The sequence below is a fragment of the Saimiri boliviensis genome, chromosome 2 (genome assembly GCF_048565385.1).
Source record: "Saimiri boliviensis isolate mSaiBol1 chromosome 2, mSaiBol1.pri, whole genome shotgun sequence".
In the NCBI taxonomy this organism is placed as follows: Eukaryota; Metazoa; Chordata; class Mammalia; order Primates; family Cebidae; genus Saimiri; species Saimiri boliviensis.
Genome location: NC_133450.1, coordinates 81,599,642 through 81,627,577, shown reverse-complemented (window position 1 = coordinate 81,627,577; position 27,936 = coordinate 81,599,642). Strand labels below are relative to the sequence as shown.

The window sequence follows — 27,936 nt, the reverse complement described above, 5'->3', positions numbered from 1 at the left end:
GTTAGTTCTTTTATTTTGGTATAGTCCTATATTTTGCCAAATGTTTTTGAGAAGTTTATTATATACAGCAGTTTTTAAATCTATAATATTAGCTAAATAAAAAAGAAGGGAAGACCATTTATCAGAAATATTAATGATCCAAAAAAGACCGCCTGTCTTTATCACACACTTTGTTGTGAATGGGATTAAAATAATCTTTCTGGCCAGGCGTCGTGGCTTACACCTGTAATCCCAGCACTTTGGAAGGCCAGCACGGGTGGATCACGAGGTCAGGAGTTTGAGATCAGCCTGGCCAACATGGCAAAATCCTGTCTCCACCAAAAATATAAAAATTAGCCGGACGTAAGATGCATGCCTCCTAGGGAGGCTGAGGCAAGAGAATCACTTGAACCTAGGAGGTGGAAGTTACAGTGAGCTGAGATAGCTTGGGCAACAGGAGAAGAAACTCTGTCTCAAAAGAAAACAAAACAACTTTTTGTGTTAGAGTTGATACTTTATATAGTGCTCCTATGCTTAGTCCTTCTTCCCTAGTTGACTTGATTTTTTTCTTAGGTGACAGAGAAATCTGTTTCTTTACTAAGTCCTCCTCCCCTGCTTCTTCCTTCTTTCATAACGAAGGGTTATGGAAGTAGTGGAGAGTAAAGGTGGACAGTAGTAAAACCTGAAACTTGATTGCATATTAGTCAGGCTGGAAATGTGGACTAAGTGGAAACTTGCTACTACTTTCGAAAATGTTATTTGGTGTCAAATAGGGCAATGACTTTAGCTTTTTCTTTTATTAATATTAGTTAATATAAATTTAGTAATCATACCATTTGTAAGGTAGAGTATAAATTAACAGACCCAGAGAATTTTAGAGTTGGAGGAGACCAAGGAGGTCAGCTAGTCCAGTAGCATTTGTGTTTCATCATGATGAATCATTCTGAAGACTGCTTAACATGTAATAAAAATGTTTGTCTTAATTAGCGTGCTGCAGGATGAGTTGTGTATGATGGATGGATGAAGACAGCTCTGATTAATTAATGATGCATCTCCCATTTTGACAGCTCTTTATTTATTTGTTTATTTTTTTAGGTAAAATTTGCGTGTGAAATAGCAGATTTGATGTCCAGTAACTTCTTTTGCTGTTGAGGAAACAAATGCTAGAATGATTGCATGACTTAATCATTGTCTCACAGCTAACTAATGATAGATTAAGGACTGGAATCTGAGTGTCTACCCCTAATTTGGAGTTCATTCCTTTAATAACTCCTTCAGGAGTCTGCTGTAGAATCTTACTGGCATGAACTACTTTTTATATAGCCAACTATGAATACACAAAGTTTTATGGCAAATCTTGACTTTGTTGCCTCTAATGTTTGATTTGTGATCTTGTGGCAATTTTCTTTATTTATATGTATTATTTCTCTCAACGCATGATACATCAGAACTGGTTGAATAACACTCATCTGGAATGTTCAGTATCAGGAGTATTTTGGATTTCAGATTTTTTTGGATTTTGGAATATTTGCATATTGAAAAGGACCCAAGTTTAAACATGAAATTCCTTTGTTTCATAAGTACCTTACACACATACTCTGAAGGTAATTTTAAACATTTTTCTTTTATTTTTTTGAGACAAGAGTCTTGAACTGTGGCCCAAGCTGTAGTGCAGTGGCTCGATCTTGGCTCACTGCAATCTCTGCCTCCTGAGTTCAAGCGATTCTGCTGCCTCAGCCTCCTGAGTAGCTGGGACCACAGGCGTGTGCCACCATGCCCAGCTAAAGTTTTTGTATTTTTATAGACAGGGTTCACCCTGTTAGCCACGGGTGGTCTCAATCTCCTGACCTTGTGATCCGCCCTCCTCGGCCTCCCAGAGTGCTGGGATTACAGGCGTGAGCCACTGTGCCAGGCCTTAAACAGTATTTTTAATAGTTTTGTGCATGAAACAAAGTTTTGACTGCATTTTGACTGATTTGTCACATAAAGTCGGGTGGAATTTTCCACTTGTGGCATTATGTTGGTGCTCAAAAACTTTTGGACTTTGGGGACTTTCGGATTTTCAGATTTCAGATTTTCGTAGTAGGGATGCTCAAGCTATATACAACTTCTCATTCATTCAGCAAATACATTTGTAAAGAGGGCACATAAGTTAGTTCTAGATACTGTAACTTGTTGAGAATTCTTCATGTATAATGTGCTATTTTCTCTTAATGTTGTTTATGTAGAAATGTGTGCATTCAAGACCTTAGGAGCAGATTATCAACTGAGTTTATGCTTTTTTTTTTTTTTTTTTTTTTTTTTTTGAGACGGAGTTTCGCTCTTGTTACCCAGGCTGGAGTGCAATGGCGCGATCTTGGCTCACCGCAACCTCCGCCTCCTGAGTTCAGGCAATTCTCCTGCCTCAGCCTCCTGAGTAGCTGGGATTATAGGCACGCGCCACCATGCCCAGCTAATTTTTTGTATTTTTAGTAGAGACGGGGTTTCACCGTGTTGACCAGGATGGTCTCGATCTCTCGACCTCGTGATCCACCCGCCTCGGCCTCCCAAAGTGCTGGGATTACAGGCTTGAGCCACCGCGCCCGGCCAATGCTTTTATCATTATTGTAATCTTACTGTTAATACAAGGCAATTTGAAACCATAATTGTCTGCCTCAGAAATTGCCTGGTATTATGGATTTTGTGAAGGGGAAGGAAATCTTATGAGGAGGAAACTTAGTTTTATTCATAAGCCCATTTTTATAGGCAAGAATCGATTATTGGTGTGAAGATTGCTTATGTCTAAGTAATACAGTCTGCCCCGCCCCAATTATCTGGCATTTTAGAGAGAAATTAGAAAAGTAGGCTGGGCGAGGTGGCTCATGCCTGTAATTCCAGCACTTTGGGAGGCCAAGGCAGGCAGATGACAAGGTCAGGAGATTGAGACCATTCTGGCTAACATGGTGAACCCCGTGTCTACTAAAAATATAAAAATTAGCTGGGTATGGTAGCATGTGCCTGTAATCCCAGCTACTTGGGAGGCTGAGGCAGAAGAATCACTTGAACCAGGGAGTTGGAGGTTGCAGTGAGCCCAGACCACACCACTGCACTCCAGCTTGGTGACAGAGTAAGACTCCATCTCAAAAAAATATAAAGAAAAGAAAAACAAAAATTGTGGCTTAGTTCAACAAAGATTGAGTTAACTTGTGTGCCATGTTGCTAGAGTTAAGAATCAGGCATCTATCTTCAAGACTCTTAAAATTTAGTGCATATAAAGAGAAAGAATCAGATTATTTAATATGATTTAACAGCTAGAGATAATCACAGGGTTTACACAGGTTTGAGACTATGGAGTTAGTTACTTATACATGATACTGGGCTGGGTTTTTTGTTGTTGTTTTTTTTGAGACAGAGTTTCGCTCTTGTTACCCAGGCTGGAGTGCAATGGCGCGATCTCAGCTCACCTCCGCCTCCTGGATTCCAGCAATTCTCCTGCCTCAGCCTCCTGAGTAGCTGGGATTACAGGCACGTGCCACCATGCCCAGCTAATTTTTTTGTATCTTTAGTAGAGACGGGGTTTCACCATGTTGACCAGGATGGTCTCGATCTCTTGACCTCATGATCCACCTGCCTCGGCCTCCCAAAGTGCTGGGATTACAGGCTTGAGCCACCACGCCCGGCTGGGCTGAGTTTTACACAATGAAGAGAATTGAAAGAATGAGGTAAAAAGAGCAGAAGCATGTACAGAGCACTGTGTGGGCAGGAAACTATTATTATTGCAGTGGTAAGAATGTGGCAGCAAATAGCAATGAAAAAAGATTGGGAAGTAGTTTTTGTAAGTTTCATATGCAATGCCAGAGAGTTTAGTCTTTATTTTGAAGGCAGTTGATGAGAAACCTGGGTGAGAGGAAGAGGCAGGTTTGTGCAGTGCCAAGGATCAATTTAAAGGGGACATACAAATATTTTAGATGTAAAATCATCAGGATTTGGTGATTGATTATAGAAGATAAGGGAGAGGAATAAGTGGGATGTTTCTAAGTTTCTGGCTTGGCTAATTAAGATGGTAGTAGCATTATTTGAGATGAAGAATATATTAGGAAAAATACAGGCTAGTTGAGGTGGCTCTTGCCTGTAATTCCATCACTTTGGGAGGCTGAGGCGGGTGGATCACCTGAGGTCAGGAGTTGGAGACCAGCCTGACCAACATGGTGAAAACCCATCTCTACTGAAAATACAAAAATTAACCACGTGTGGTGATTCATGCCTGTAATCCCAGCTGCTGGGGGTGCTGAGGCAGAAGGATTGCTTGAACTTGGAGGGGGAGGTTGCAGTGAGCTGAGATCATGCCACTGCACTCCAGCCTGGGCAACAGTGAGACTTTGTCTCAAAAAAATACAAAAGAGCCGGTTTTGGTATGGGGGTGGTATGGGAAAAGTGAATTCAGTTATGGGTTAGTTGAATTTGAGGTGCCAAGTAAAAGTATTGAGAATGTGGTTGGATGTGAGTCTGAAATTTAGTGGTGCTGGAGATTCTAGAAGAATTAATGATGTAGTTTACAATGAACATTTGAAAGAGGCTCCTTCTCCAACCTCAACCCCCTACCTCTTTAATTCTTTTACCTGGACTGCAGTCAAGTAGAAAGGAAATTTTATTGCCCAGTTTTGAATTGCTGGGCAGTTAACTTTTGTATTCCTGAAATGAGATCTGGTTCAAGTGTTGTGAAGAAGTTGGGACTGTTTTGCATTATATACTTTTTTCCTCCAGTGTCATGAAGTCTTAGGCTTAAAATATTATTGTCCTTATTGTTATCTTTGTTTTGTGATGATACTTAAATTGTATCATTTTCATTCACAGACTTCTTTCCTGAGCATATTCATTTGCCCAGTCTTTATTTGTTCCTTTTGTTTTTTTAGACAGAGTCTTGCGCTGTTGCCCAGGCTGGAGTGCAGTGGTGCAATCTCGGCTCACTGCAGCCTCTTCTAGGTTCAAGTGACTCTCCTGCCTCAGCTTCCCAAGTAGCCGAGACTACAGGCTCATGCCATCATACCCAGCTAATTTTTGTATTTTTAGTAGTGGTGAGCTTCACCATGTTGGTCAGGCTGGTCTTGAACTCCTGACCTTGTGATCCATCTGCCTCTGCCTCCCATAGAGCTGGCATTTCAGGCGTGAGCCACTGCGCCTGGCCTTTTTGGTTCTTTTTTTTTTTTTTTTTTTTGACTGATAAAGGTTGAGTATCCCTTATCTGAAATAACTTGAGACCAAAAATCTTTCTATTTTTATTTTTATTTTTGGGAGGGACTTGCATTTACTGGTTGAGCATTTTCTTTGAGTGTCATGTCAGCACTCAAGTTTCTGGATTATGGAGTATTTCAGATTTTGGATTTTCAAATTAGGGATACTTAACCTGTAATAGAAAAGAATTTATTGGCCAGGTGTGGTGGCTCACACCTGTAATCCCAGCACTTTGGGAGGCCGAGGCGGGCAGATTACGAGGTCAAGAGATCGAAACCATCCTAGTCAACTTGGTGAAACCCCTTCTCTACTAAAGAATACAAAAATTAGCTGAGCGTGGTGTTGCACGCTTGTAGTCTCAGCTACTTGGGAGGCTGAGGCAGGAGAATTGCTTGAACCCGGGAGGCGGAGGTTACAATGAGCCAAGATCGAACCACTGCGCTCTAGCCTGGCACCTGGCGACAGAGCAAGACTCTGTCAAAAAAAAAAAAAAAAGAAAAAGAAAAAAGAAAAGAATTTATCTGGTAATGGAACTCTAAAGAACTGAGAGGGCATGGTACATTCTGGCACAAATAGTAGCATTACCAACATGAGGCTATATATGTATGCTTAAAACTGTTTCCTTATATTTTAAATTTAAGTAATAAAATCAGTTGTTGCTGATTTAGTAAGCAATCCCTAACCTGTACTGCGCCCAATTACTTTTATATTATATTTATTTGGTTTTGTTACCAGGATTTCATAAAATGAGTTGGGAGGTGTTCCTTTCTGTTTTCTGAAAGAGTTTATGTAGATTTGGTATTTTTCTTTTTAGATGATTGTTAGGATTCTCGAACGAAGCCTTTTGGGCCTGGAGTTAGTTTGAGGTTTTTACTACGGTTTCAATTTTAGAAATAATTGGTATGAGGCCGGGCGCCATGGCTCATGCCTATAGTCCCAGCACTTTGGGAGGCCGAGGCGGGTGGATTGCGAGGTCAAGAGATCGAGACCATCTGGTCAACGTGGTGAAACTCTGTCTCTACTAAAAATAGAAAAATTAGCTGGGCATGGTGGCACATGCCTGTAATCCCAGCTACTCAGGAGGCTGAGGCAAGAGAATTGCCTGAACCCAGGAGGCAGAAGTTGCAGTAAGCCCAGATCCCACCACTGCACTTAAGCCTAGGGGACAGAGTGAGACTCTGTCTCAAAATAATAATAATAATAATAATAATAATAATAATAATAATTCACTATGATTAATTCAAAAAAGAAGAAAAAAGAAGTAATTGGTATGGGCTAATTAGGTTATCTAATGTGTGAGCTTTGGAGGTGCATATGTTTTGAGGACTTTGACTTTCATCTAAATTGTTGAGTATACAGGCATAAAGTTGTTTGTTTGTTTGTTGAGATGGAGTCTTGCTCTGTTGCCCAGGCTGGAGTGCAGTGGCGTGATCTCAGCTCACTGCAATCTCTGCCTCCCAGGTTGAAGCCATTCTCCTGCCTCGGCCTCCCGAGTAACTGGGATTACAAGTGTGTGCCATTACGCCTGACTAATTTTTGTATTTTTAGTAGAGATGGGCTTTCACCATGTTGCCCATGCTGGTCCCGAACTTTTGACCTCAGGTGATCTGCCTGCCTCAGCCTCCTAAAGTTCTAGGATTACAGCATGAGCCACTGCACCTGGTCCTGTTTGTAATATTCTATAAATTCTCCTTTGAAGTATATAGGATCTGTAGTAATGTTCCCTTTTCTTCCTAATGATTATTTGTGTCTTTTTTTTTTCTCAAACCTGCTAGAGATTTATCAGATCTTTGCAAAAAATTTAATTTCTGGTTTCTTTTTATTTTATTTTTTGACTTCATTGATTTCTGGTCTGTTGAATGCTTTCTCTCTTGACATAGGTTGTAGTTTCTTCCTTTTTTGTGTGTCTTGCTGTATTTTACTGAAAATCAGATATTGTGAATAGGATAGTAAAGACTGAGTAAATAGTGTAGGCTGGGCATGATGGCTCACGCGTGTAAACCCAACACTTTGGGAGGACGAGGTGAGTGGATCACCTGAGGTTGGGAGTTCAAGACCAGCCTGGCTAACACGGTGAAACCCTATCTCTACTAAAAATACAAAAAATTAGTTGGATGTGGTGGCAGATTCCTATGCAGGAGACTGAGGCAGGAGAATCGGTTGACCTGGGAGGCAGAGTTTGCAGTGAGCTGAGATCATGCCACTGTACTCTAGCCAAGTGACAGAGCAAGACTCTGTCTTAAATTAAAAAAGAAAAAATTATCTAAAATTGTTAACAAACTACTGAAGGCAGAATGTGGATTAGCATGAGCACGTATTATTCCGGGGAGACACACATGCAAGGGAATTTCAGACCACTTGGATGATCTTCCCAGACCTCCACCAAAGCCTCACATCACATTATGGGAACATGGGACTGAAGAGAGCCTTCCTCTGTGGTGTAGGGCTGAAGGAAGGGAGCAGCTTCTATAATGGGATAAATACAAAGCCCCAGCCAGATCCTTCTCCTCTAAGGAACAATAACTGGAAGGGACTGTGGAAGGAAAAGCAAGTCCAGTCACCCAGAATGCACAAGTGAATGGAGGGCAGTGAAAAAAAAAAAAAAAAACACTCTACCACTGTAGGGGCAGGGAACAATGTTGGACCCAGGGTCTTATACCAGCTTGGTATAAGACCTCCCAGCACTTTGGGAAGCCAAGGCGGGCAGATCATAAGGTTAGGAGTACAAGACCAGCCTGGCTAACATGGTGAAACCCCATCTCTACTAAAGATTCCAAAATAAAAAAAATTAGGCATGGTGGCGCACACCAGTAATTCAGGTACTCCCAGGTACAAGCAGGAGAATCACTTGAACCTGGGAGGTGGAGATTACAGTGGGTGGAGATTGCGCTGCTGTACTTCAGCCTGGGCCACAGGGCAAGACTTCATCTCAAAAATATGTGTGTGTGTGTGTGTGTGTATATATATATAAACATAGTGAATTTTAAAGTCTGCAATTAAGATGAAATATTTCAGCACTTTGTGTACCTGACAATTTGCTATCTTTTGTCTACAGGTTATATTGTCATTTTTTAAAATAAATGTTAAAATGGTGGGGTAATTTTACTTGGTCCCTTCTCCTGTCCTTTTCTTCCGTCCCTGTTATATTCTACCGCTTGTTCACAGTAGTTAGGAAGAACAAATAGGGCCAGGCATGGTTAGCTCATGCCTATAATCACAGCACTTAAAGAGGCCAAGGTGGGCAGATCACTTGAGCCCAGGAGTTTGAGACCACCCTGGGCAATATAGTGGGACCCTGGCTAAATAAAAGATTGAAAAATTAGCTGGGTGTAATAGTGCATGCCTATAGTCTCAGCTACTCTGGATGGAGGCTGAGGTGGGAAGATTGCTTGAGCCTGGGATGCAAGGGAGCTGTGAACTTGCCACTGTACTCCAGCCTGTGTGATAGGGTGAGACTCTGTCTCCAAAAAAAAAAAAAAGATACTGTTTTCCAATTCCAGAGTCCTTGTCTCTTACTGTTTTGGAAATCTTTGGATTAGATGATCTGTAGTTTCGTTAAAAACTGTGTTAAAATTTCCTAACATAAAACTTACCATTTTAACCATTTTAAAGTATATAGCTCAGTGTGGTATTAAGTACATTCACCTGGTTGTCTACCATCTGTCTTTAGGACTTTTTCATCTTCTCAAACTGACCATCTTCATTAAACAGCCTTCAAGTTTCATAATATATGTCAGAATTTCCTTCCTTTTTAAGGCTGAATACTGCTTAATTGCATGTATGTACCACATTTTGTTTACCCATTGATGGACGCTTGGGTTGCACCCACCTTTTAGCTATTGTGAAAAATGCTGCTATGAATGTGGGTGTACTGTGTGAGTCCCTACTGTCAGTTCTTTTGTATGTATACCTAGAAGTAGAATTGTTGCATCATACCACAATTCTATATTTAAGTTTTTTGAGGAACTGCCATACCGCTTTCCACAGCAGCTTTACTATTTTACATTCTCTCCAGCAAGGCACGAAAGATTCCAATTTCTTCACATACTTGCCAGCTTATTTTATTTTATTTATTTATTTTTTTATAATAGTCATCTACATGAGTGTGAAGTTTATCTTACTGTGGTTTTAATTAGCATTTCCATGATAATTAGTGATGTCAAGCGTGTTTTCATGTGCTTATTGTCTATTTGTATATCCTCTTTGGAGAAATGCCTATTCAGGTCCTTTGCCCAGTTTTGAATCTGGTTGCTTTTTTTCTTTCTGATTGTAATGCTTTATGTATTCTAGATATGAACTCCTTATGAGATACATGATTTGCAAGTATTTTTCGCAGTTCTATGGTTTGCCTTTTCACTCTGTTGATGGTGTACTTTGTGACACAAGTTAAAAACAAAAATATTTAAGAGGTGGAGTCTCACTCTGTCACCCAGGTTGGAGTGCAGTGCTGCAATCATAGCTCACTGCTCTTTTGAACACCTGAGTTCAAGGGATCCTCCCACCTCAGCTTCCCGAGTAAGTAGTAGGTAGCTAGGACTGCAAGTGTACACCACCATGCCTAATTTTTTTAGTTTTTAGGGGTGGAGTCTCACATTGTTGTTCAGATTGGTCTCAAAATGCCCTTACACCTTAGCCTTGCAAGTAGGTGGGATTATAGGTGTGAGCCCTGGCACCTGGCTCAAAAATTTTTCATTTTGACACCCAGTTTATCTGTTTTTCCTTTTATTATGTGTGCTTTTGTTGTCATGACCAAGAAACCATTGCCAAATTCAGTGTCATGTGCTTTTCCCATACACACATACACTTTTTTTTTTTTTTTTTTTTTTTTTTTTTTTTGAGACGGAGTTTCGCTCTTGTTACCCAGGCTGGAGTGCAATGGTGCGATCTCGGCTCACCGCAACCTCCGCCTCCTGGGTTCAAGCAATTCTCCTGCCTCAGCCTCCTGAGTAGCTGGGATTACAGGCAAGTGCCACCATGCCCAGCTACTTTTTTGTGTTTTTAGTAGAGACGGGGTTTCACCATGTTGACCAGGATGGTCTCGATCTCTTGACCTCGTGATCCACCCGCCTCGGCCTCCCAAAGTGCTGGGGTTACAGGCTTGAGCAACCGCTCCCAGCCCTTCATTTTTTTTTTTTGACAAAGGATCTCACTTTGTCGCCCACATTGGAGTGCAGTGGTGCAATCTCAGCTCACTGCAACCTCTCTGCCTCCCAGGCTCAAGTGATCCTCCCACCTCAGCCTCCCAAGTAGCTGAGACCACAGGCACACACCACCACACCTGACTAATTTTTTGTATTTTTGGTAGAGATGAAGTTTCACCATGTTGTTCAGGCTCGCCTTGAACACCTGAGCTCAGGTGATCTACCTTTCTTGGACTCCCAAAGTGCTGGGATTACAGATGTGAGCCACCATTCCCAGCCTATATTTTCTTCTGTCTTAGCCCTTATGTTTAGGTATTTGATCAATTTTGAGTTGATTTTCTATATAAGTGTCTAACTTCTGTGGGGTTTTTTTTTCCCATTTAGATATATAGTTTTCCCAGCACCAGATATCTGTAGTTTTAGTAGGGGTACAGATAGCCCCGGTGTTAAGATATGGAACATAGTTTTTTTTTTTTTTAGACAGAATTTCGCTCTTGTTACCCAGGCCGGAGCGCAATGGCGCGATCTTGGCTCACCGCAACCTCCTCCTCCTGGGTTCAGGCAATTCTCCTGCCTCAGCCTCCTGAGTAAATGGGATTACAGGCACGCACCACCATGCTCAGCTAATGTTTTTTATTTTTAGTAGAGACGGGGTTTCAGCATGTTGACCAGGATGGTCTCGATCTCTTGACCTCGTGATCCACCCGCCTCGGCCTCCCAAAGTGCTGGGATTACAGGCTTCAGCCACCGTGCCTGGCAGAACATAGTTTTTAACATTATTTATCTAATAGGATAGGTTCTAGATTTTGTTTTTTTCCTTTTCGAGACAGGGTCTCACTTGTTGCCCTGGCTAGAGTACAGTGACACAATCACAGCTCAGTGTAGCCTCCACTTCCTTGGCTCAAGTGGTCCTCCTACCTCAGCCACCCAAGTAGTTGGGACTATAGGTGTGCACTGCTACACCTGGCTGGTTTTTTTTTTTTTTTTTTTCCTTGAGGTGGAGTTTTGATCTTGTTGCCCAGGCTGGAGTGCAGTGGCGCGATCTCAGCTTACTGCAACCTCCACCTCCCAGGTTCAAGCGATTCTCCTGCTTCAACCTCCTGAGTAGCTGGAATTCCAGGGATGCATTCCAGGGATGCACTACCACACCTGGCTAATTTTGTATTTTTATTAGAGACAGTGTTTCTCCATGTGGTCAGGCTGGGTCTCGAACTCCCAACCTCAGGTGATCCATCCTCTTTGACCTCCCTAAATGTTCGGATTACAGGTGTGAGCCACAGTGTCCTGCCCTTGGCTAATTTTTTTATATTTTTAGTAGAGACTGGGTTTCATCGTGTTGCCCAGGCTCATCTCAAACTCTTGGGCTTAAGTGATCTACCTGCCTTGGCCTCCCAAAGTACTGGCATTACAAGTATGAGCCACTGTATTTGGCCTAGGTTCCAGATTTTTGAATTCTGATTGTAAGCTCCTAACCGCCAATTTGTAAACACAGCTTTTTGCTTTTTTTCTTGCTCTGTTACCCAGGCTGGAGTGCAGTGGCACAATCTTGGCTACTGCAGCCTCCTCCTCTTGGGTTCAAGCAATTCTTCTGCCTCTTTCTCCCAAGTAGCTGGGACTACATGTGCCTGCAACCACACCTGGCTAATTTTTGTGTTTTTAGTAGTTGTAGGGTTTTACCATATTGGCCAGGCTGGTCTTGAACTCCTGACCTCATGATCTACCTGCCTTGTCCTCCCAAAATGCTGGGATTACAGGCATGAGCCACTGCACCCTGCCATAAACACAGCTTTTACAGGTTAACTTTATCTTAAGGTTTTGTGCACCAGGGTTTCAGCTGAAAATTACTCATTTCAATGGATCATTCAGGTAAAAGGCAGAAGTAAAAAACAAACTTGGCCGGGTGCGGTGGATCACTTGAGGTCAGGAGTTCAAAACCAACCTGGCCAACATGGTGAAACCCCGTCTCCACTAAAAAATATAAAACAATTATCCAGGTGTGGTGACACACGCTTGTCATACCAGCTACTTGGGAGGCTGAAGCAGGAGAACTGCTTGAACCTAGGAGGTAGAGGTTGGAGTGAGCTGAGATCATGCCACTACACTCCAGCCTGGGTGACAGCAAGACTCGGTCTCAAAACAAACAAACAAAAAAAACCTTAGAGGAAAATGAGAAATTGCTGGCTCAGAAGGGGGAATGGACTTAAAAAAAAAAAAAAAAAAAGTGGGGGGGGAGAGAGAGAGAGAGAGAGAAATCGGAAATTGGAATGTTTGGTAACTTTTTTTTTGAGACAGAGTCATACTCTTTCGCCTAGGCTGGAGTGCGGTGGTATGATCTAGCTCACTGTAACCTCCGTTCCTTGGTTAAAGTGTTTCTCCTGCCTCAGCCTCCCAAGTAGCTGGGATTGTAGATGCCTGCTACCACACCCAGCTAATTTTTGTATTTTTAGTAGAGACACAGCTTCACCATGTTGGCCAGGCTGGTCTCAAACTTCTGACCACATGATCTGCCCGCCTCAGCCTCCCAAAGTGCTGGGATTATAGGTGTGAGACACTGCACCCAGCCTGGTGACTTTTTAATAAGTTAAAATGTTTTGTTGCTTATAAATGTACTGTTTTCACATTTCAAGTTATTTTTAATGAAATCGTGTAGAAATTGTTACTCAGAACACTTCTCCCATCTTCTCCACTTCCGTTTTCTCTTTCATAAAATAGAAATGACAGACACTGCTTTGTGTGGTTGAGAAGATTAAGTGAAATAACATATTAGAAAGCCCTTATGACAGTGCCTTGCACATAGCACTTAATTAATGGTAGATATTTGTTAATATCACTTTATAACTGTTCTGTAACTTTTTTGGAAAAGAATAGGTTGAGAATTGGTTTTCTTTTCTTTTCTTTTTTTCAGGAACTAGTATTTATTATCAAAGTTACGTTTGATGTCAGCAAGGTGCCACAACTACAAAAACAATTTTGCATATTGCAGTCTTAATGCAAACATTAGAATGGAACCCCAGCCCTTAAAAAAGTAATTCAAATTTCATTGAAAAGCAACTGAATTTTATCCAGCCAACAAATTAAAATAGTTAACAAGAAAGAAATAGAAAATACCGATGTTTTAAAAAGGCGTGTTTCTTTCTCTCTCTCTCTCTCTGTTGTTTTTTTTTTTTGTTTGTTTTTTTTTTTTTTTGAGACGGGAGTCTCAGACTGTTGCCTGGGATGGAGTTCAATGGCACCATCTTGGCTCACTGCAACCTCCGCCTCTTGGGTTCACGCAATTCTCCTGCCTCAGACTCCCAAGTAGCTGGGATTACAAGTGCACACCACCACACCCGGCTACTTTTTTTTTGTATTTTTAGTAGAAGTGGGGTTTCTACTATGTTGGCCAGACTGGTCTCAAACTTCTGACCTACTTAATCTGCCCACTTTGGCCTCCCAAAATGCTAGGATTACAGACGTGAAGCACCATGCTTGGCAAAAAGGCATGTTCCTATCAATTTATTTGAACATCAATCTCTTAGCCACTCAGCTTCATACCATTCATCATCTGGCAGGCTCTCAGCCACCTCTGGCAATTCATATTTAACCAAAGCACACCCCTTGGACATCACATTCTTCATCTTGGTTTTGGCTTATAGCACAAGGCCATATTAGCCTATTTGTCCTTTAGCGTTTTCCATGTAAAATCAAATGAGAGATTTCTCACAAATATCTGGTAGGCCTTTGTGGCCACTCCCGGGAGGATGACCTCCAGTCGCACCAAAGAACCCTGCCATGCCTCCTCCAGGGTTTAAGTGGGTGCACTCAAAGCTCACATGGCCACTGCCACCCATGGCTAGGCCCGTACACCCAATCTCAGCACCCAGTGTCCAGTCCATGGTGGGACCCATGCACTCAAGGCTGTTGATGCATATCATCTGCAGGCTGTTGGGAACTGTCCACTCCAGACCCATTCGTTCTACGTTGTTGGTACCTTTGTGCTCCAGGCCAGCCTCCATGCCTGCAGGAACCATGCAGTCCACACCAGAGCCCATGTGCCTAGTGGTTTGGTCCACATGGTCAGTGGAGCAGCTATGTGTTTGAGACTGAAGCCCATGCTGGCACCCATGTGCTCCACGCCAGAGCCATTACACTTCATGATCTCGCCCATGCGCTCGATCCTAGAGGCCATGCGGTCAAAGTCCAGCAGGTTCATGCACTTTGTGTGGGGGCCATTATGCTCCATGAAGCCCATGCAGTCTTTGACCAGGCCTGTGTGCTGCATCTTGGAGCTCACACGATCCACAGCATGGCTCAGGCCTGGACCTGTGCATTCCATGCCAGCACCCCTGATGTGGTCAGTGCCTGGGGCCTATCCTCTAGATTTTGGGGATGGTGCCTCCACCTCCACTTCCTCTGTGCTTTGTAGTGATCTTGCCTCTTCTCAGTGTATTACTTAGGACTTTGTTTATTCTGCCCATGTTCATCCCGGATCCAAATTGACCCATGTTTTCCATACCACCACCATAGGGTCCCTCCTTGATTCTTCCCATTTTGTTCCAAATCCATGCCCTCCATTCTCATTTCTTCAGGCTCTATGTTTCCCATTCCAGTGCCTTTATTCAGGTGATTGGCATCGATAGTCTGCCCTGCTGGTCCTAACCCTGTTCCATCACCACCAAGGCCATAGGGAAGTTGCGGATGCTCAGGAGGGAAAAAAAAATCCTTTCATAAGGGGGTCACCTCCATCTTTATCTGCTTTGGTCTTTCAAATAGCAGTAGGCCATTGAACATAGATATAGCTTGCATGGCTTTAGTGGACTGTTCAGAAGTAACAGTGCCCATTTCATGATTTTTTTTCATCTTTATCCTAAAGAATGTGCTCAGACCACCACATCAGCCCATCAGCTATACTAAAATATTTCCTTCAGTTTCTTCCAGCCAACTTTATAATCCTGATTTGCTGCATATACGGTGCAAGTCTTTCTTCTGTACTACATGGACAATCTCGTTTGGATGTTAGGATTATTTAAGATACCGGGTGGGATATTAATCATTTCTGGGCCACCTGGTGTTATACCTGTACTCCTCCAGTGGTAGCCATCACCTTTTGCATTGCTCTCCTGGCATGTTCACTGTCAGGATCTTCCTTGACTTACAGTGGTCTTTTACTCAGTGCTTGTGTAGGGCTTGCATAGCCTTTTTTATGTTTTCTTCCATCTTGAATTCAACAACAGCACATCCTCTTGACTTTTCTTCAGTTTCCGTTGCCCAGGCTGTAGTGCAGTGGAATGATCTCAGCTCCCTGTAACCTCTGCCTCCCAGGTTCAAGTGATTCTTGTGCCTCAGCCTCTCAGTTACCTGGGATTACAGGTGGGCACCACCACGACTGGCTAATTCTTTTGTATTGTTGGTAGAGATGGAGTTTCAACATGTTGGCCAGGCTGGTCTTGAACTCCTGAGCTCAGGCAGTTTGCCCGCCTTGGCCTCCCAAAATGTTGAGATTACGGGGGTGAGCCACCGCGCCTGACCTCAGTTCAGTATAAAAGTTTTTTTTTTTTTTTTTTTTTTTTCTTGAGACGGAGTTTCGCTCTTGTTACCCAGGCTGGAGTGCAATGGCGCGATCTCGGCTCACCGCAACCTCCGCCTCCTGGGCTCAGGCAATTCTCCTGCCTCAGCCTCCTAAGTAGCTGGGATTACAGGCACGCGCCACCACGCCCAGCTAGTTTTTTGTATTTTTAGTAGAGACGGGGTTTCACCATGTTGACCAAGATGGTCTCGATCTCTCGACCTCGTGATCCACCCGCCTCGGGCTCCCAAAGTGCTGGGATTACAGGCTTGAGCCACCGCGCCCGGCCCTAAAAGTTTTTTAAGGTGATACCCTGTGTCAACTAAAAATACAAAAGTAGCCAGGCGTTGTGGTGCTTGCCTGTAATCCCAGCACTTTGGAAGGCTAAGATGGATGAATCACTTTGAGGTCAGGAGTTTTAGATCAGCCTGACCAACATGGTGAAACTCCATCTCTACTAAAAATGCTGAAATTAGCAGGGCGTGGTGGCACATGCCTGTAATCCCAGTTACTTGGGAGGCTAAGGCAGGAGAATTGCTTAACCCAGGAGGTGGAGGTTGCAGTGAGCTGAGATTGCCTGGATGACAGAGGGAGACTGTCTGTCTCTGAAAACAACAACAATAAAAAAAAACAGAACTCGTTTAATTTTTTTCTGTTTGCATTATAAAGTAATGATCCTTATGTCTTTTTTTTTTTATATATACGGGGTTTCACCATGTTGGTCAAGCTGGTCTTGAACTCCCAACCTCAGGTGATCCACCTGCCTCATCTTCCCAGAGTGCTGGAATTACAGGCATGAGCCACTGCACCTGGCTATCCTTACGTTTTCTTAAACATTCATTAGATTCTACATTACCTTTCCTTGAGAATGCTACCTGAGGTGTTTTTGCTTTGGTTGGAGAGGTCGAATTAAAAGCATTTTCCAATTTTAGTGTTTTAGATTTTTAGAAAAAAATGAGAACTGGAGGTAGCCTATAAATATAATTAAGTTACTTAGTTTTATTGGTTTTTTGTTTTATTTTGGTTTTTTGGTTGTTGTTTTTACTTAAAAGTAGCAAACATTTTAAATATTAAATTCTGATTTGGAAGACTTAGTCATATAGGCACTCTTTGTACACTGATAGTTCAAGCCACTTTTCCTGAGAGCAGTTTGTTAGTATTTTTTTTTTTTTTTTTTTCTTGAGACAGAGTTTCGCTCTTGTTACCCAGGCACGATCTCGGCTCACCGCAACCTCTGCCTCCTGGTTCGGTCAATTCTCCTGCCTCAGCCTCCTGAATAGCTGGGATTACAGGCACGCAGCACCATGCCCAGCTAATTTTTTGTATTTTTATTACAGATGGGGTTTCACCATGTTGACCAGGATGGTCTTGATCTCTTGACCTTGTGATCCACCCACCTCGTCCTCCCAAAGTACTGGGATTACAGGCGTGAGCCACCGCGCCCGGCAGTTTGTTAGTATTTCTAGAGATACCACCAAATGTTAACAATCTTTGAACTTGTAAATTCACTTTTTTTTTGGAGACAGTGTCTCTCTCTGTTGCCCAGTCTGGAGTGCAGTGGTGTGATCTTGGCTCACTGCAGCCTCCACCTCCCGGGTTCAAGTGATTCCCCTGCCTCAGCCTCCCAAGTAACTGAGACTATAGGTGCATGCTGCTATGCCCGCCTAATATTTTGTATTTTAATAGAGGTGGGAATTTCACCATGTTGCCCAGGCTGGTCTCAAACTCCTGAGCTCAGGCAGTCCATCCTCCTCAGCCTCCCAAGTACTAGGATTATAGGCATGAGCCACCGCGCCCAGCAGTAAATTCACTTCTAAGAAACTGTCTTATGGAAAGAATCAGAAATGTAGACTGAAATTTATGTGATTATTTCATTTGAGGTGATGTGAGTAATTATGAAAGTTTATTTCCCAGCAAGTCAGTGATCGAATCGGTTTTAATTTATCTGTATATTGAAATACTACATTACCATTAAAAATTATTATTTTTTGAGACAGAGTCTTGCTCTATCATCCAAGCTGCATTGCAGTAGTGCAAACTTGGCTCACTACAATTTCCACCTCCTGAGTTCAAGCGATTCTCCTGCCTTAGCCTCCAGACTAGCTGGGATTACTGGCGCCTGCCACCATGCCCAGCTGATGTTTGTATTTTTAGTAGAGATGGGGTTTCACCATGTTGGCCAGGCTGATCTTGAACTCCTGACCTCAGATGATCTGCCCGCTTCGCCCTCCCAGAGTGCTGGGATTACAGGCATGAGCTACCGCATGTGGCCATTATTCTCAGAGTTTTAAAACAACATTGGTAAAATATAGTAAGAGCTGGGCACGGTGGCTCACGGCTGTAATCCCAGCACTTTGAGAGGCCAAGGCAGAAGGATCACAAGCTCAGGAGCCTGGCCAATATGGTGAAACCTCGTCTCTACTAAAAATACAAAAAAAAATTAGGCAGGCATGATGGTGGGCACCTGTGGTCCCAACTACTTGGGAGGCTGCAGCAGGAGAATTGCTTGAACCTGGGAGGTTGAGGGTGCAGTGAGCCGAGGTTACGCCACTGCACTCCAGCTTGGGCGACAAAGCAAGACTCCATCTCACCAAAAAAAAATACACACACACACACACACACACACACACACGTACGTACGTCGTATGTATGTATGTATATATAAATAAATAGAAGGAGAAAAACGTAATACAGGTAGTGTAAGTATAAATATTGATTACAATATTTATACATAATAAAACAAGCAGAGTAATATACCCATATTTTCAGTCATCTCTAGGTTAAGGAATTATGGGAGGTTTTTTTTTCTTTACGTTTTTCTGTCTTTCTGGGTTTTTTTTTGGTTGGTTGGATTAGTTTGGTTTGTTTTTTTTTTTTGTCAGAAAAATCAATGTACTCCCCAGTGAGTCTTTTTGTGTCTTGTTTTTTGTTGTTGTTTGTTTTGGAGACAGGGTCTCAGTCTGTTTCCCAGGCTGGAGTGCAGTGGTGTGACTGTGGCTCCCTCCAGCCTCAACCTCCCAGGTTCAAGTGATCCTCTCATCTCAGCCTCCCAAGTAGCTGAGACTACAGGCATGCACCATCATGCCCATATAATTTTTTTGTTTTTATTTTTTGTACAGACAAAAGTTTTGCTTTGTTGCCCAAGCTGGTCTAGAACTTTTGGGCTCAGATTATCCTCTCACCTCAGCCTCCCAAAGCTTTGGGATTATGGGTGTGAGCCACCACGCCCTAAAGTTTTAAAATGATGTGTTTTTTAATTAGAGAAAAGGGTCAATGTGTCCACCAAAAACAAGAATTTTCCAACTCTTAAGGGATAAAGAGTGATTTTTGTTTTATATAAATAATTACGTATATCTCTCACTGGATTGTTGTAAGCCCAGCACATGATTAATATGTTTTCACTGAAGTTTTTCCCCCTGAGTTTGTCATTTACTGTTTCTACCATGTCTTAGAGTTTTTTAGTTGAAAACTGGCCATTTTAGATAATATTGTAGCCACTCTGGATTCATTATTTTTTCCCTTCTGTTAGTTCTTTAGTAGTAACTTCCATAGGCAGAAAAAAAAAATTTGTGAAATTTATCTCCTTGCAGTATGCAACCACTGATGTCTCTGCTTAATTTTTTTGTTTTTGAATATTTTTGCTTTCTTTTTTTTTTTTTTTTTTTTTTTTTTTTGAGACGGAGTTTCGCTCTTGTTACCCAGGCTGGAGTGCAATGGCGCGATCTCGGCTCACCGCAACCTCCGCCTCCTGGGTTCAGGCAATTCTCCTGCCTCAGCCTCCTGAGTAGCTGGGATTACAGGCACGCGCCACCATGCCCAGCTAATTTTTTGTATTTTTAGTAGAGACGGGGTTTCACCATGTTGACCAGGATGGTCTCGATCTCTTGACCTCGTGATCCACCCGCCTCGGCCTCCCAAAGTGCTGGGATTACAGGCTTGAGCCACCGCGCCCGGCCCCTTTTTTCTTTTTCATACGGATTTATTTTCTTGCCTAATTGCTTGCTTACAACTTCCAGTAAAATGTTGACTAGAAGTGGTGAGAGGGGCTATCGTTATCTTGTTTCTGATACTAGAGGGGCAGCATTCAGCCTTTTACCATGCATGATAGGTCCTGTGGGTTTTCATAATTACTTTTTTATTATGTCAAATGGGAATATTATTTTATTCCTGTTTATTTTTCATTTGTTGATTTTTTTTTTTTTTTTTTTTTTTTTGAGATGAAGTCTTGTTCTGTCACCATGCTGGAATGCAGTGCTTCGATATTGGCTCTTGGGTTCAAGCGATTCTCCTGCCACAGCCTCCTGAGTAGCTGGGACTACAGGCTTACACCACCATGCTTGGCTTATTTTTGTATTTTTTTGTAGAGACGGGGTTTCACCATGTTGGCTGGGATGGTCTCGATCTCTTGACCTGATGATCCGCTCATCTTGGCCTCCCAAAGCGTTGATATTACGGGCGTGAGCCATTGCATCTGGCTGATTGTTTTTAATGTGAAAGGGTGTTGGATTTGATCAAATGCTTTTTCTGCATTAGTTGAGATGATGATGTGGAGAGTGTGTGTGTGTGTGTGTGTGTGTGTGTGTGTGTGTGTGTGTGAGAGAGAGAGAGAGATGGATGGGCTCTCACCCAGGCTGTGTCACACCCAGGCTGGAGTGCAGTGGCACTATATTGGCTTACTGCAGCCTCAGCCTCCTGGACTCCAGTGATCCTTCCACCTCAGCCTCCCAGGTAGCTGGGGCTACAGGCATGTGCCACCATGCCCAGCCAGTTTTTGTATTTTTTGTAGAAATGGGGTTTCCCTGTGTTGCCCAGGCTGGTCTTGAACTCCTGGGCTCAAGTCATTCTCACCTGCCTTAGCCTCCCCAAGTGTTGGGATTACAGACATTAGCCACTGTGCCCAGCCTGCTGTGAAGCATTGACTTCTCATAGCTGTGAATGTCCTAGATGGCATCTGTTTCCAACAGAAAGGTCTTTTGTCTACTTAGAAAATCTGTTGTTTAGCCACCTTCATCAATGGACTTAGTTATAACTTGCCTCCATTTTTATATTGGTACCTGCTGCTACACCTCACCTTGCATATCTAGATTATGGAGACAACTTCTTTCCTTAAACTTCATGAACAAATCTGTGCTAGCTTCAGACTTTTCTTGTGCAGCTTCTTCACCTGTGGATTAGCTTTGGTTTAAGGGAATGTTGTGAATGGTTTGATTTTATATCCAGACTGCTAAAACTTTCTCTGTATCAGCAAGAAGGTTGCTTTGCTTTTCTTGTTGCCCGATTTGGAGTGTTGTGGTGTGATCTCAGCTCACTGCAACCTCCGCCTCCCGGGTTCAGGCTACTCTCCCACCTCAGCTTCCTGAGTAGCTGGGATTACAGGCACCCTTCACCACACTTAGCTAATTTTTTTGTATTTTTAGTAGAGACGGGGTTTCTCCATGTTGGCCAGGCTGGTCTCAAACTCCTGACCTGAGGTCATCCACCCGCCTTGGCCTCCCAAAGTGCTAGGATTACAAGCCCAAGCCACCATGCCTGGTGACCTTTTTAATTTCCTTCAGTGACTTTTCTGTTGCATTATAACTTGGCCACCTGTCTCAACTTTCAACATGCCCTCCTCACTAAGCCGAATCATTTCTAGCTTTTGATTTAAAGTGATAGATGTTTGACTCTTCCTTTCATTTGAATACTTAGAGACATTGTAGGATATAATTGGCCTAATTTTTAAATTGTCTTGTCTCAGAATATGGAGGCTTAAGGAAAGGGAGAGAGATGGGGAAGAGATGATCAGTAGCAGTCAGAATACAATTGATTCAGTTCATCATCTTATATGGGGTGCAGTTTGTGGCACCCCAAAACAATTAAAAAAGTAATATCAGGCCGGACGCAGTGGCTCAAGCCTGTAATCCCCGCACTTTGGGAGGCCGAGGTGGGTGGATCACGAGGTCAAGAGATCGAGACCATCCTGGTCAACATGGTGAAACCCAGTCTCTACTAAAAATACAAAAAAAAAAAAAAAGTAATATCAAGGATGAATGCAAGAGTTTGAAATGTTGTGAAAATTACCAAAATGTGACACTGAGACATGAGGTGAGCGCATACTTTTGGAAAAATAGCTCCAAAAGACTTGTATGCAGGGTGGCCACAAACCCTTCAGTTCATAAAAAACACGGTATCTGTGAGGTGCATTTAAACAAAGCATGCCTGTACTGTCATATGATTTCAGCCGTTTTAAATGTATTAAGGCTTGTTTTGTGGCCTAACATATGTACTATTCTGAAGAATGTTCCATGTGTAGGTTGAGAGTATTCTGCTGTTAGAGTGTTGAATAGATAATGTTACATCTAGAGAGTATTTCAGATATTCTTTTTTCTTGTTGATCTTTTGGCTGGTTTTTTCTGCTACTGAAAGTGAGATATTGAAGTCTGCAGCTTACTCTTTTTCCCTTCATTTCTGACAGTATTTCCTCATATTTTGAGGTTCTATTATGTGTACATGTATTTAGAATTTTTTTCCCTCTCTGTTGCCCAGGCTAGAGTGCTGTGGACGCAATTTTGGCTCACTGAAACCTCTGCCTACCGAGTTAAAGCAGTTTTCCTCTCAGCCTCCTGAGTAGCTGGGACTACAGACACATGCCACCATACCTAGCTATTTTTTATTTATTTTTATTTTTATTTTTAGTAGAGACAGGGTTTCACCATGTTGGCTAGGATGGTCTCAATCTCCTGTCCTGATGATCCATTTGCCTTGGCCTTCCAAAGAGCTCGGATTACAGGTGTGAGCCGCAGCGCCCAGCCTATATTTAATTTCTAAGTTCTGCTTGTTGCATCAGAAATTTTCATGTGTTACTATATTTTGTTTATTTTTTTATTCAAAATATTTTGTGTATCCCTTGCCATTTCTTTTTTTGACTCATGATTTATTTATATATTTTCAAATTCCCAAGTATTTAGTACTTTTAAAGATTTTTTATTGATTTATAGTTGTGGTTAGAGAACGTACTTTGTATGCATTCTTGAAATTCATGGCATCTTGTTTTATCGTTCAACATATAGATCTCTTTTAGCATTCCATGTACAATTGAAAAGTGTTTTCTTTTTGTTTGTTTGTTTTATGTTTTTGTAGACGGAGTCTTGCTCTTTTGCCAGGCTCTGGCACTTATAAAAAAAAATTCACAGAAATTGATTTAAAAAGCTTTAAAAATTTTCCCATGTATTTGCTACAGTAATTTTCCTTTTCTAGGGAGTTCTTTGCTGAATAACAAAGGAATTCAGAGGGGAAAAAACGCAGTATTTGTTTCATTTGGGGATTGCAGTTTTTTTGGGGGGTCGGGGGGTGGGATTGCAGTTTAAATCCAGCACTGTTTGGTTTTAGAAAAAATAGTTATTGGGAAAGGTATTTTGGGACTTCTCCGGTGAATCCTTTGAGTTTGGGAGTGTCTTAGGTCAGTTTAGGCTGATGTAACAAAAATACCCGAAACTTGGTGGGTGAGTTATAAACAACAAATTTGTTTCTCAGTTATGGACACTGAGATGTCAAAGATCAAGGTGCAGGCAGATTTGATGTCTGGTCTGCTTCCTCATAGATCACTGTTTTCTTACTGTAATGTCATAGTGGAAGGGGCTAGGCATCTCTCTGGGACCTCTTTTATAGGTGCACTAACCCAACGCATTAAGGTTCTGTCTTCATGACCTAACGTCACAGAGGCCTGACCTCTAAATACCATTGCATTAGGGATTAGGTTTGTGCCTGAATTTTGGTGGGGGAGGGGGAGGGGACACAAAAATTTGAGGTAGACACACACAGATATATGTAGTTTCTTTTTTTTTTTTTTGAGACACAGTTTTGCTCTTGTCACCCAGGCAGGCTGGAGTGCCATGGCGAGATCTCTGCTCACTGCAACCTCTGCCTCCCAGGTTCAAGTGATTCTCCTGCCTCAGCCTTTCCAGTAGCTGGGATTACAGGTGCCTGCCACCACACCCAGCTAATTTTTGTAGTTTTATTAGAGAAGGGGTTTCACCATGTTGGCCAGGCTAGTCTCGAACTCCTGACCTCAGGTCATCCAACCACCTCAGCCTCCCAAAATACTGGGATTACAGGTGTGAGCCACCATGCCCAGCCTGTAGTTTCTACTTTTAAAAAAAGGTTTGTTTTTTTCCCCCCAGGAATTGTTCTGTTGAGTTAGTAAAAACAATTTCTTTTCTTTTTTTTTTTTTTTTTTTTGAGACGGAGTTTCGCTCTTGTTACCCAGGCTGGAGTGCAATGGCACGATCTCGGCTCACCGCAACCTCCGCCTCCTGGATTCAGGCAATTCTCCTGCCTCAGCCTCCTGAGCAGCTGGGATTACAGGCACGCGCCACCATGCCCAGCTAATTTTTTGTATTTTTAGTAGAGACGGGGTTCCACCATGTTGACCAGGATGGTCTCGATCTATTGACCTCGTGATCCACCCGCCTTGGCCTCCCAAAGTGCTGGGATTACAGGCGTGAGCCACCACGCCCATCCAGTAAAAACAATTTCTAAGACTCTAACCTTTGCCAGGAATTTCTGTACCTTTAGAGTTTAGGGTCCTTAATTGGAGTTGGACTGTTCTGTGAATGTGTCCGCTGTAGTGAATAGCTTTATTGTCCTTTGCACATTATAGCCTTTCCTAATCCTTTTTTCATTTTGAGCTTCAGGATAGTAAGGTAAATATATTTTTAATACATGTGATTAAAACATACCTAAGTTTGTACAAATTAGCCATGACTAGAGTAGGATTAAAATTCCCATGTCTTAATTCTTAGTTTAGTATTGTTTGTATTCTGTTTTACAGATTATAATTCAGGTATGTCTCTAACTAATTCTAAGTGTTGGGATGATTTTGCCAGCAATTAATTATCTTAACTACAAAACGAGGGAGCTCGAGTAAATAGCCTCATGTATTCTTTCTGATGTGAATTGTTTTAAAAAGTATCATTGCCGGGCGCAGTGGCTCAAACCTGTAATCCCAACACTTTGGGAGGCCGAGACGGGTGGATCACGAGGTCAAGAGATCGAGACCATCCTGGTCAACATGGTGAAACCCCGTCTCTACTAAAAATACAAAAAATTAGCTGGGCATGGTGGTGTGTGCCTGTAATCCCAGCTACTCAGGAGGCTGAGGCAGGAGAATTGCCTGAACCCAGGAGGCGGAGGTTGCAGTGAGCCAAGATCGCGCCATTGCACTCCAGCCTGGGTAACAAGAGCGAAACTCCGTCTCAAAAAAAAAAAAAGTGTCATTAAATGTGGTAAGATGGGACTCTCTCAAAATGATCCAAGTTCTGTTGTTACACGTATATTACTGTTGATTATTAGAATTGTGCTTGTGGAATTAATGAATTTGTTGACTGACATTACTTTTCTACCACTTGCTGAGTTCCAGAAAAGCAAAACCTTTCCTATCTTGTCTATTATTTACTCAGTGCTTACCTGGTCCAGTGCCTTGAATGTGACAAAGTATGGAATAAATATTTGTTGAATGAATGATTAAACAAATAGTAATGTTGGCAGGCAGTATAGTATTATGGAAAGAACATGCACACTCTTTGGTGTTATCCTTACTTTAAATCATATGATATGTATATTACAGTATTTCAGAGGTTGTTGGGAGGGTTACTTGGAATAATATAAATAAAATATATATAATGCCTTTTACTTAAAATGTTATTTTCTTACTACAGTCTGGTAGATTCTAGGACTTTTTTTTTTTTTTTTTTTTGAGACGGACGGAGTTTCGCTCTTGTTACCCAGGCTGGAGTGCAATGGCGCGATCTCGGCTCACTGCAACCTCCGCCTCCTGGGTTCAGGCAATTCTCCTGCCTTAGCCTCCTGAGTAGCTGAGATTACAGGCATGCGCCACCAAGCCCAGCTAATTTTTTGTGTTTTTAGTAGAGACGGAGTTTCACTATGTTGACCAGGATGGTCTCGATCTCTTGACCTCGTGATCCACCCGCCTCAGCCTCCCAAAGGGTTGGGATTACAGGCTTGAGCCACCGCGCCCGGCCGACTTTTGTTTTTTTAGCCAAGATATCTTTATTATATAAGCTGAGCATTTTTGGGTACAATAGGTTGAATTTAATAACCTTTAATGTTTTATTACATTTACTATTTTTCTCTTACAGTTTTACATGTGGCACCCATAAAAGATGAGGCTGAGAACACGGAAAGCTTCTCAGCAGTCAAATCAAATCCAAACACAACGCACTGCCAGAGCAAAGAGGAAATATTCAGAGGTTGATGATAGCCTGCCTTCAGGAGGAGAAAAACCACCGAAGAATGAAACCGGCTTGTTATCTTCAATTAAAAAATTTATTAAAGGAAGCACACCTAAGGTAATGATTTTATCACATCCTGTCATATCATTGAAAGTGAAAATTAGCTGGACACGGTGGCTCACGCCTGTAATCCCAGCACTTTGGGACGCTGAGACAGGTGGATCACGAGGTTCAAGAGACTGAGACCATCTTGCCAACATGGTGAAACCCCGCCTCTACTAAAAATACGAAAATTAGGTGGAGGTGGTGGCATGTGCTGGTAATCCCCGCTACTCAGGAGGCTGAGGCAGGAGAATCACTTGAACCCAGATTTCAGTGAGCCAAGATTGTACCACTGCGCTTCAGCCTGGCTTCAGTGGGAGACTCTGTCTCCAAAACAAAAAAAAGTAAAAATTATGAAATTTTCTCTAAGCATGTGTAGATGAGCAATCTGATAATGCACCAAAAAATTTTGGTGTTAATTTTACTTCTAAGAGTTTCACATTCGGAATATTCAATGGCAATTTAAGAAGAAAATTATTTATTCCACTGAACTAATCCACTTAGCCTTCTGCTTTTTCAACGTAGCATTAAGGGAAGCAAAATAAATTTTTCCTTGTTCTTTTACTTGAGTTGTATCTTTTACTTTCATTTTGTTTCAAAGAAAAGTTAAGGTTTTTTGTTAATATTATTCACTGTGTAGGGAGGTGATGTTTCTCATCTATTCTAACATTTTTATGATCGGTTCTAACATTTGTATGATGAAAATTACTGCTTCGTTAAAACAACATTACTAAAAGAAAGAATGGACATTGACCAGGTGTCATATACTCTAGATTCATATTTTAGACCAACTTGAGGTGACCCAAAGAGAGAATCATTTATCCCTCTGAGCCTCAGGAAGATAGTAAAATGGCACTGATACCAACTGCTTCATGTGTCTCAAGAGTTGTTTTCAGATTAGATGGTACAACAGATAGAGAAGCAATTTGATCAACCTTAATGCCCTCTATCAGTGTATTATTCATTGTGTGTGGATTTTTTAATGACTACTATTTTTGTGTTTTCTTAGAATAATTATTTATATGGTAAATTTTTCATTATAATGGAAGTTTATTACTTTGTTAAGCAGAAAAGTAAATTACTGATTGATTTGTTCGTAGGAATAGGTTTTGTTGTAATAGAATTAACAAAGCCTAATTACTGTGAGTCACTGGGCAAGATTTGGAAGTATTCATTGTTTGCACAGGGTTTTAATTTTTGTTTTGGTGGTTTTGTTTTGTGTTTTTGTTTGTTTCTAATACTATGCTTTTATGTTAATTTTAAGTAATTAGAAATTTTAAAAAGTTTCTGGATTTATATAAACTGAAAAAATATTCTAGTATTATCATAAAACAAAGATGAAATCTTTCATGAACCTGAATTTCTATCTATGAATTCCTAATGGGTTGTCATCAGCCTCTGTTGATAGGAACCTTGCTATGTATCTTTACTTCATTCTTCTGAGGAGCTCTCGTTGTCATAAAGTGCCTCCTCATCTTTTTGCTTTCTCATGTTATTTTTTGTATTTTTTCAGTTGGAAATAGATACTGTGTTCCCTTATATGTGCAAGTACAAACGCTCAGTCATTATCTAGGGCAGCTATTTCTAGTTTATCTTATATGATGTTATATGATATTTATCATCAGCTTGATCACCTTTATCTGTTCTTCATGAAATAGAAGCTCGGCACAGTGGCTCACGCCTGTAATCCCACCACTTTGAGAGGCCGAGGTGGTTAGAGCACAAGGTC

General features: G+C 41.8%; 1 protein-coding gene across 2 annotated transcripts in view; it reads left to right on the top strand.

Annotated features, from left to right (window-relative positions):
• CTDSPL2 (CTD small phosphatase like 2) overlaps nucleotides 1–27,936 on the top strand; it is a 111,815-nt gene that overhangs the window by 13,741 nt on the left and 70,138 nt on the right. For both annotated transcript variants that reach the window (XM_074393691.1, XM_003928922.4), the window contains exon 2: nucleotides 26,013–26,222. In XM_074393691.1, coding sequence (XP_074249792.1) covers nucleotides 26,037–26,222 — 186 coding nt within the window. In that variant the 5' untranslated portion in view covers nucleotides 26,013–26,036. The remainder of the gene's footprint in view (nucleotides 1–26,012; nucleotides 26,223–27,936) is intronic.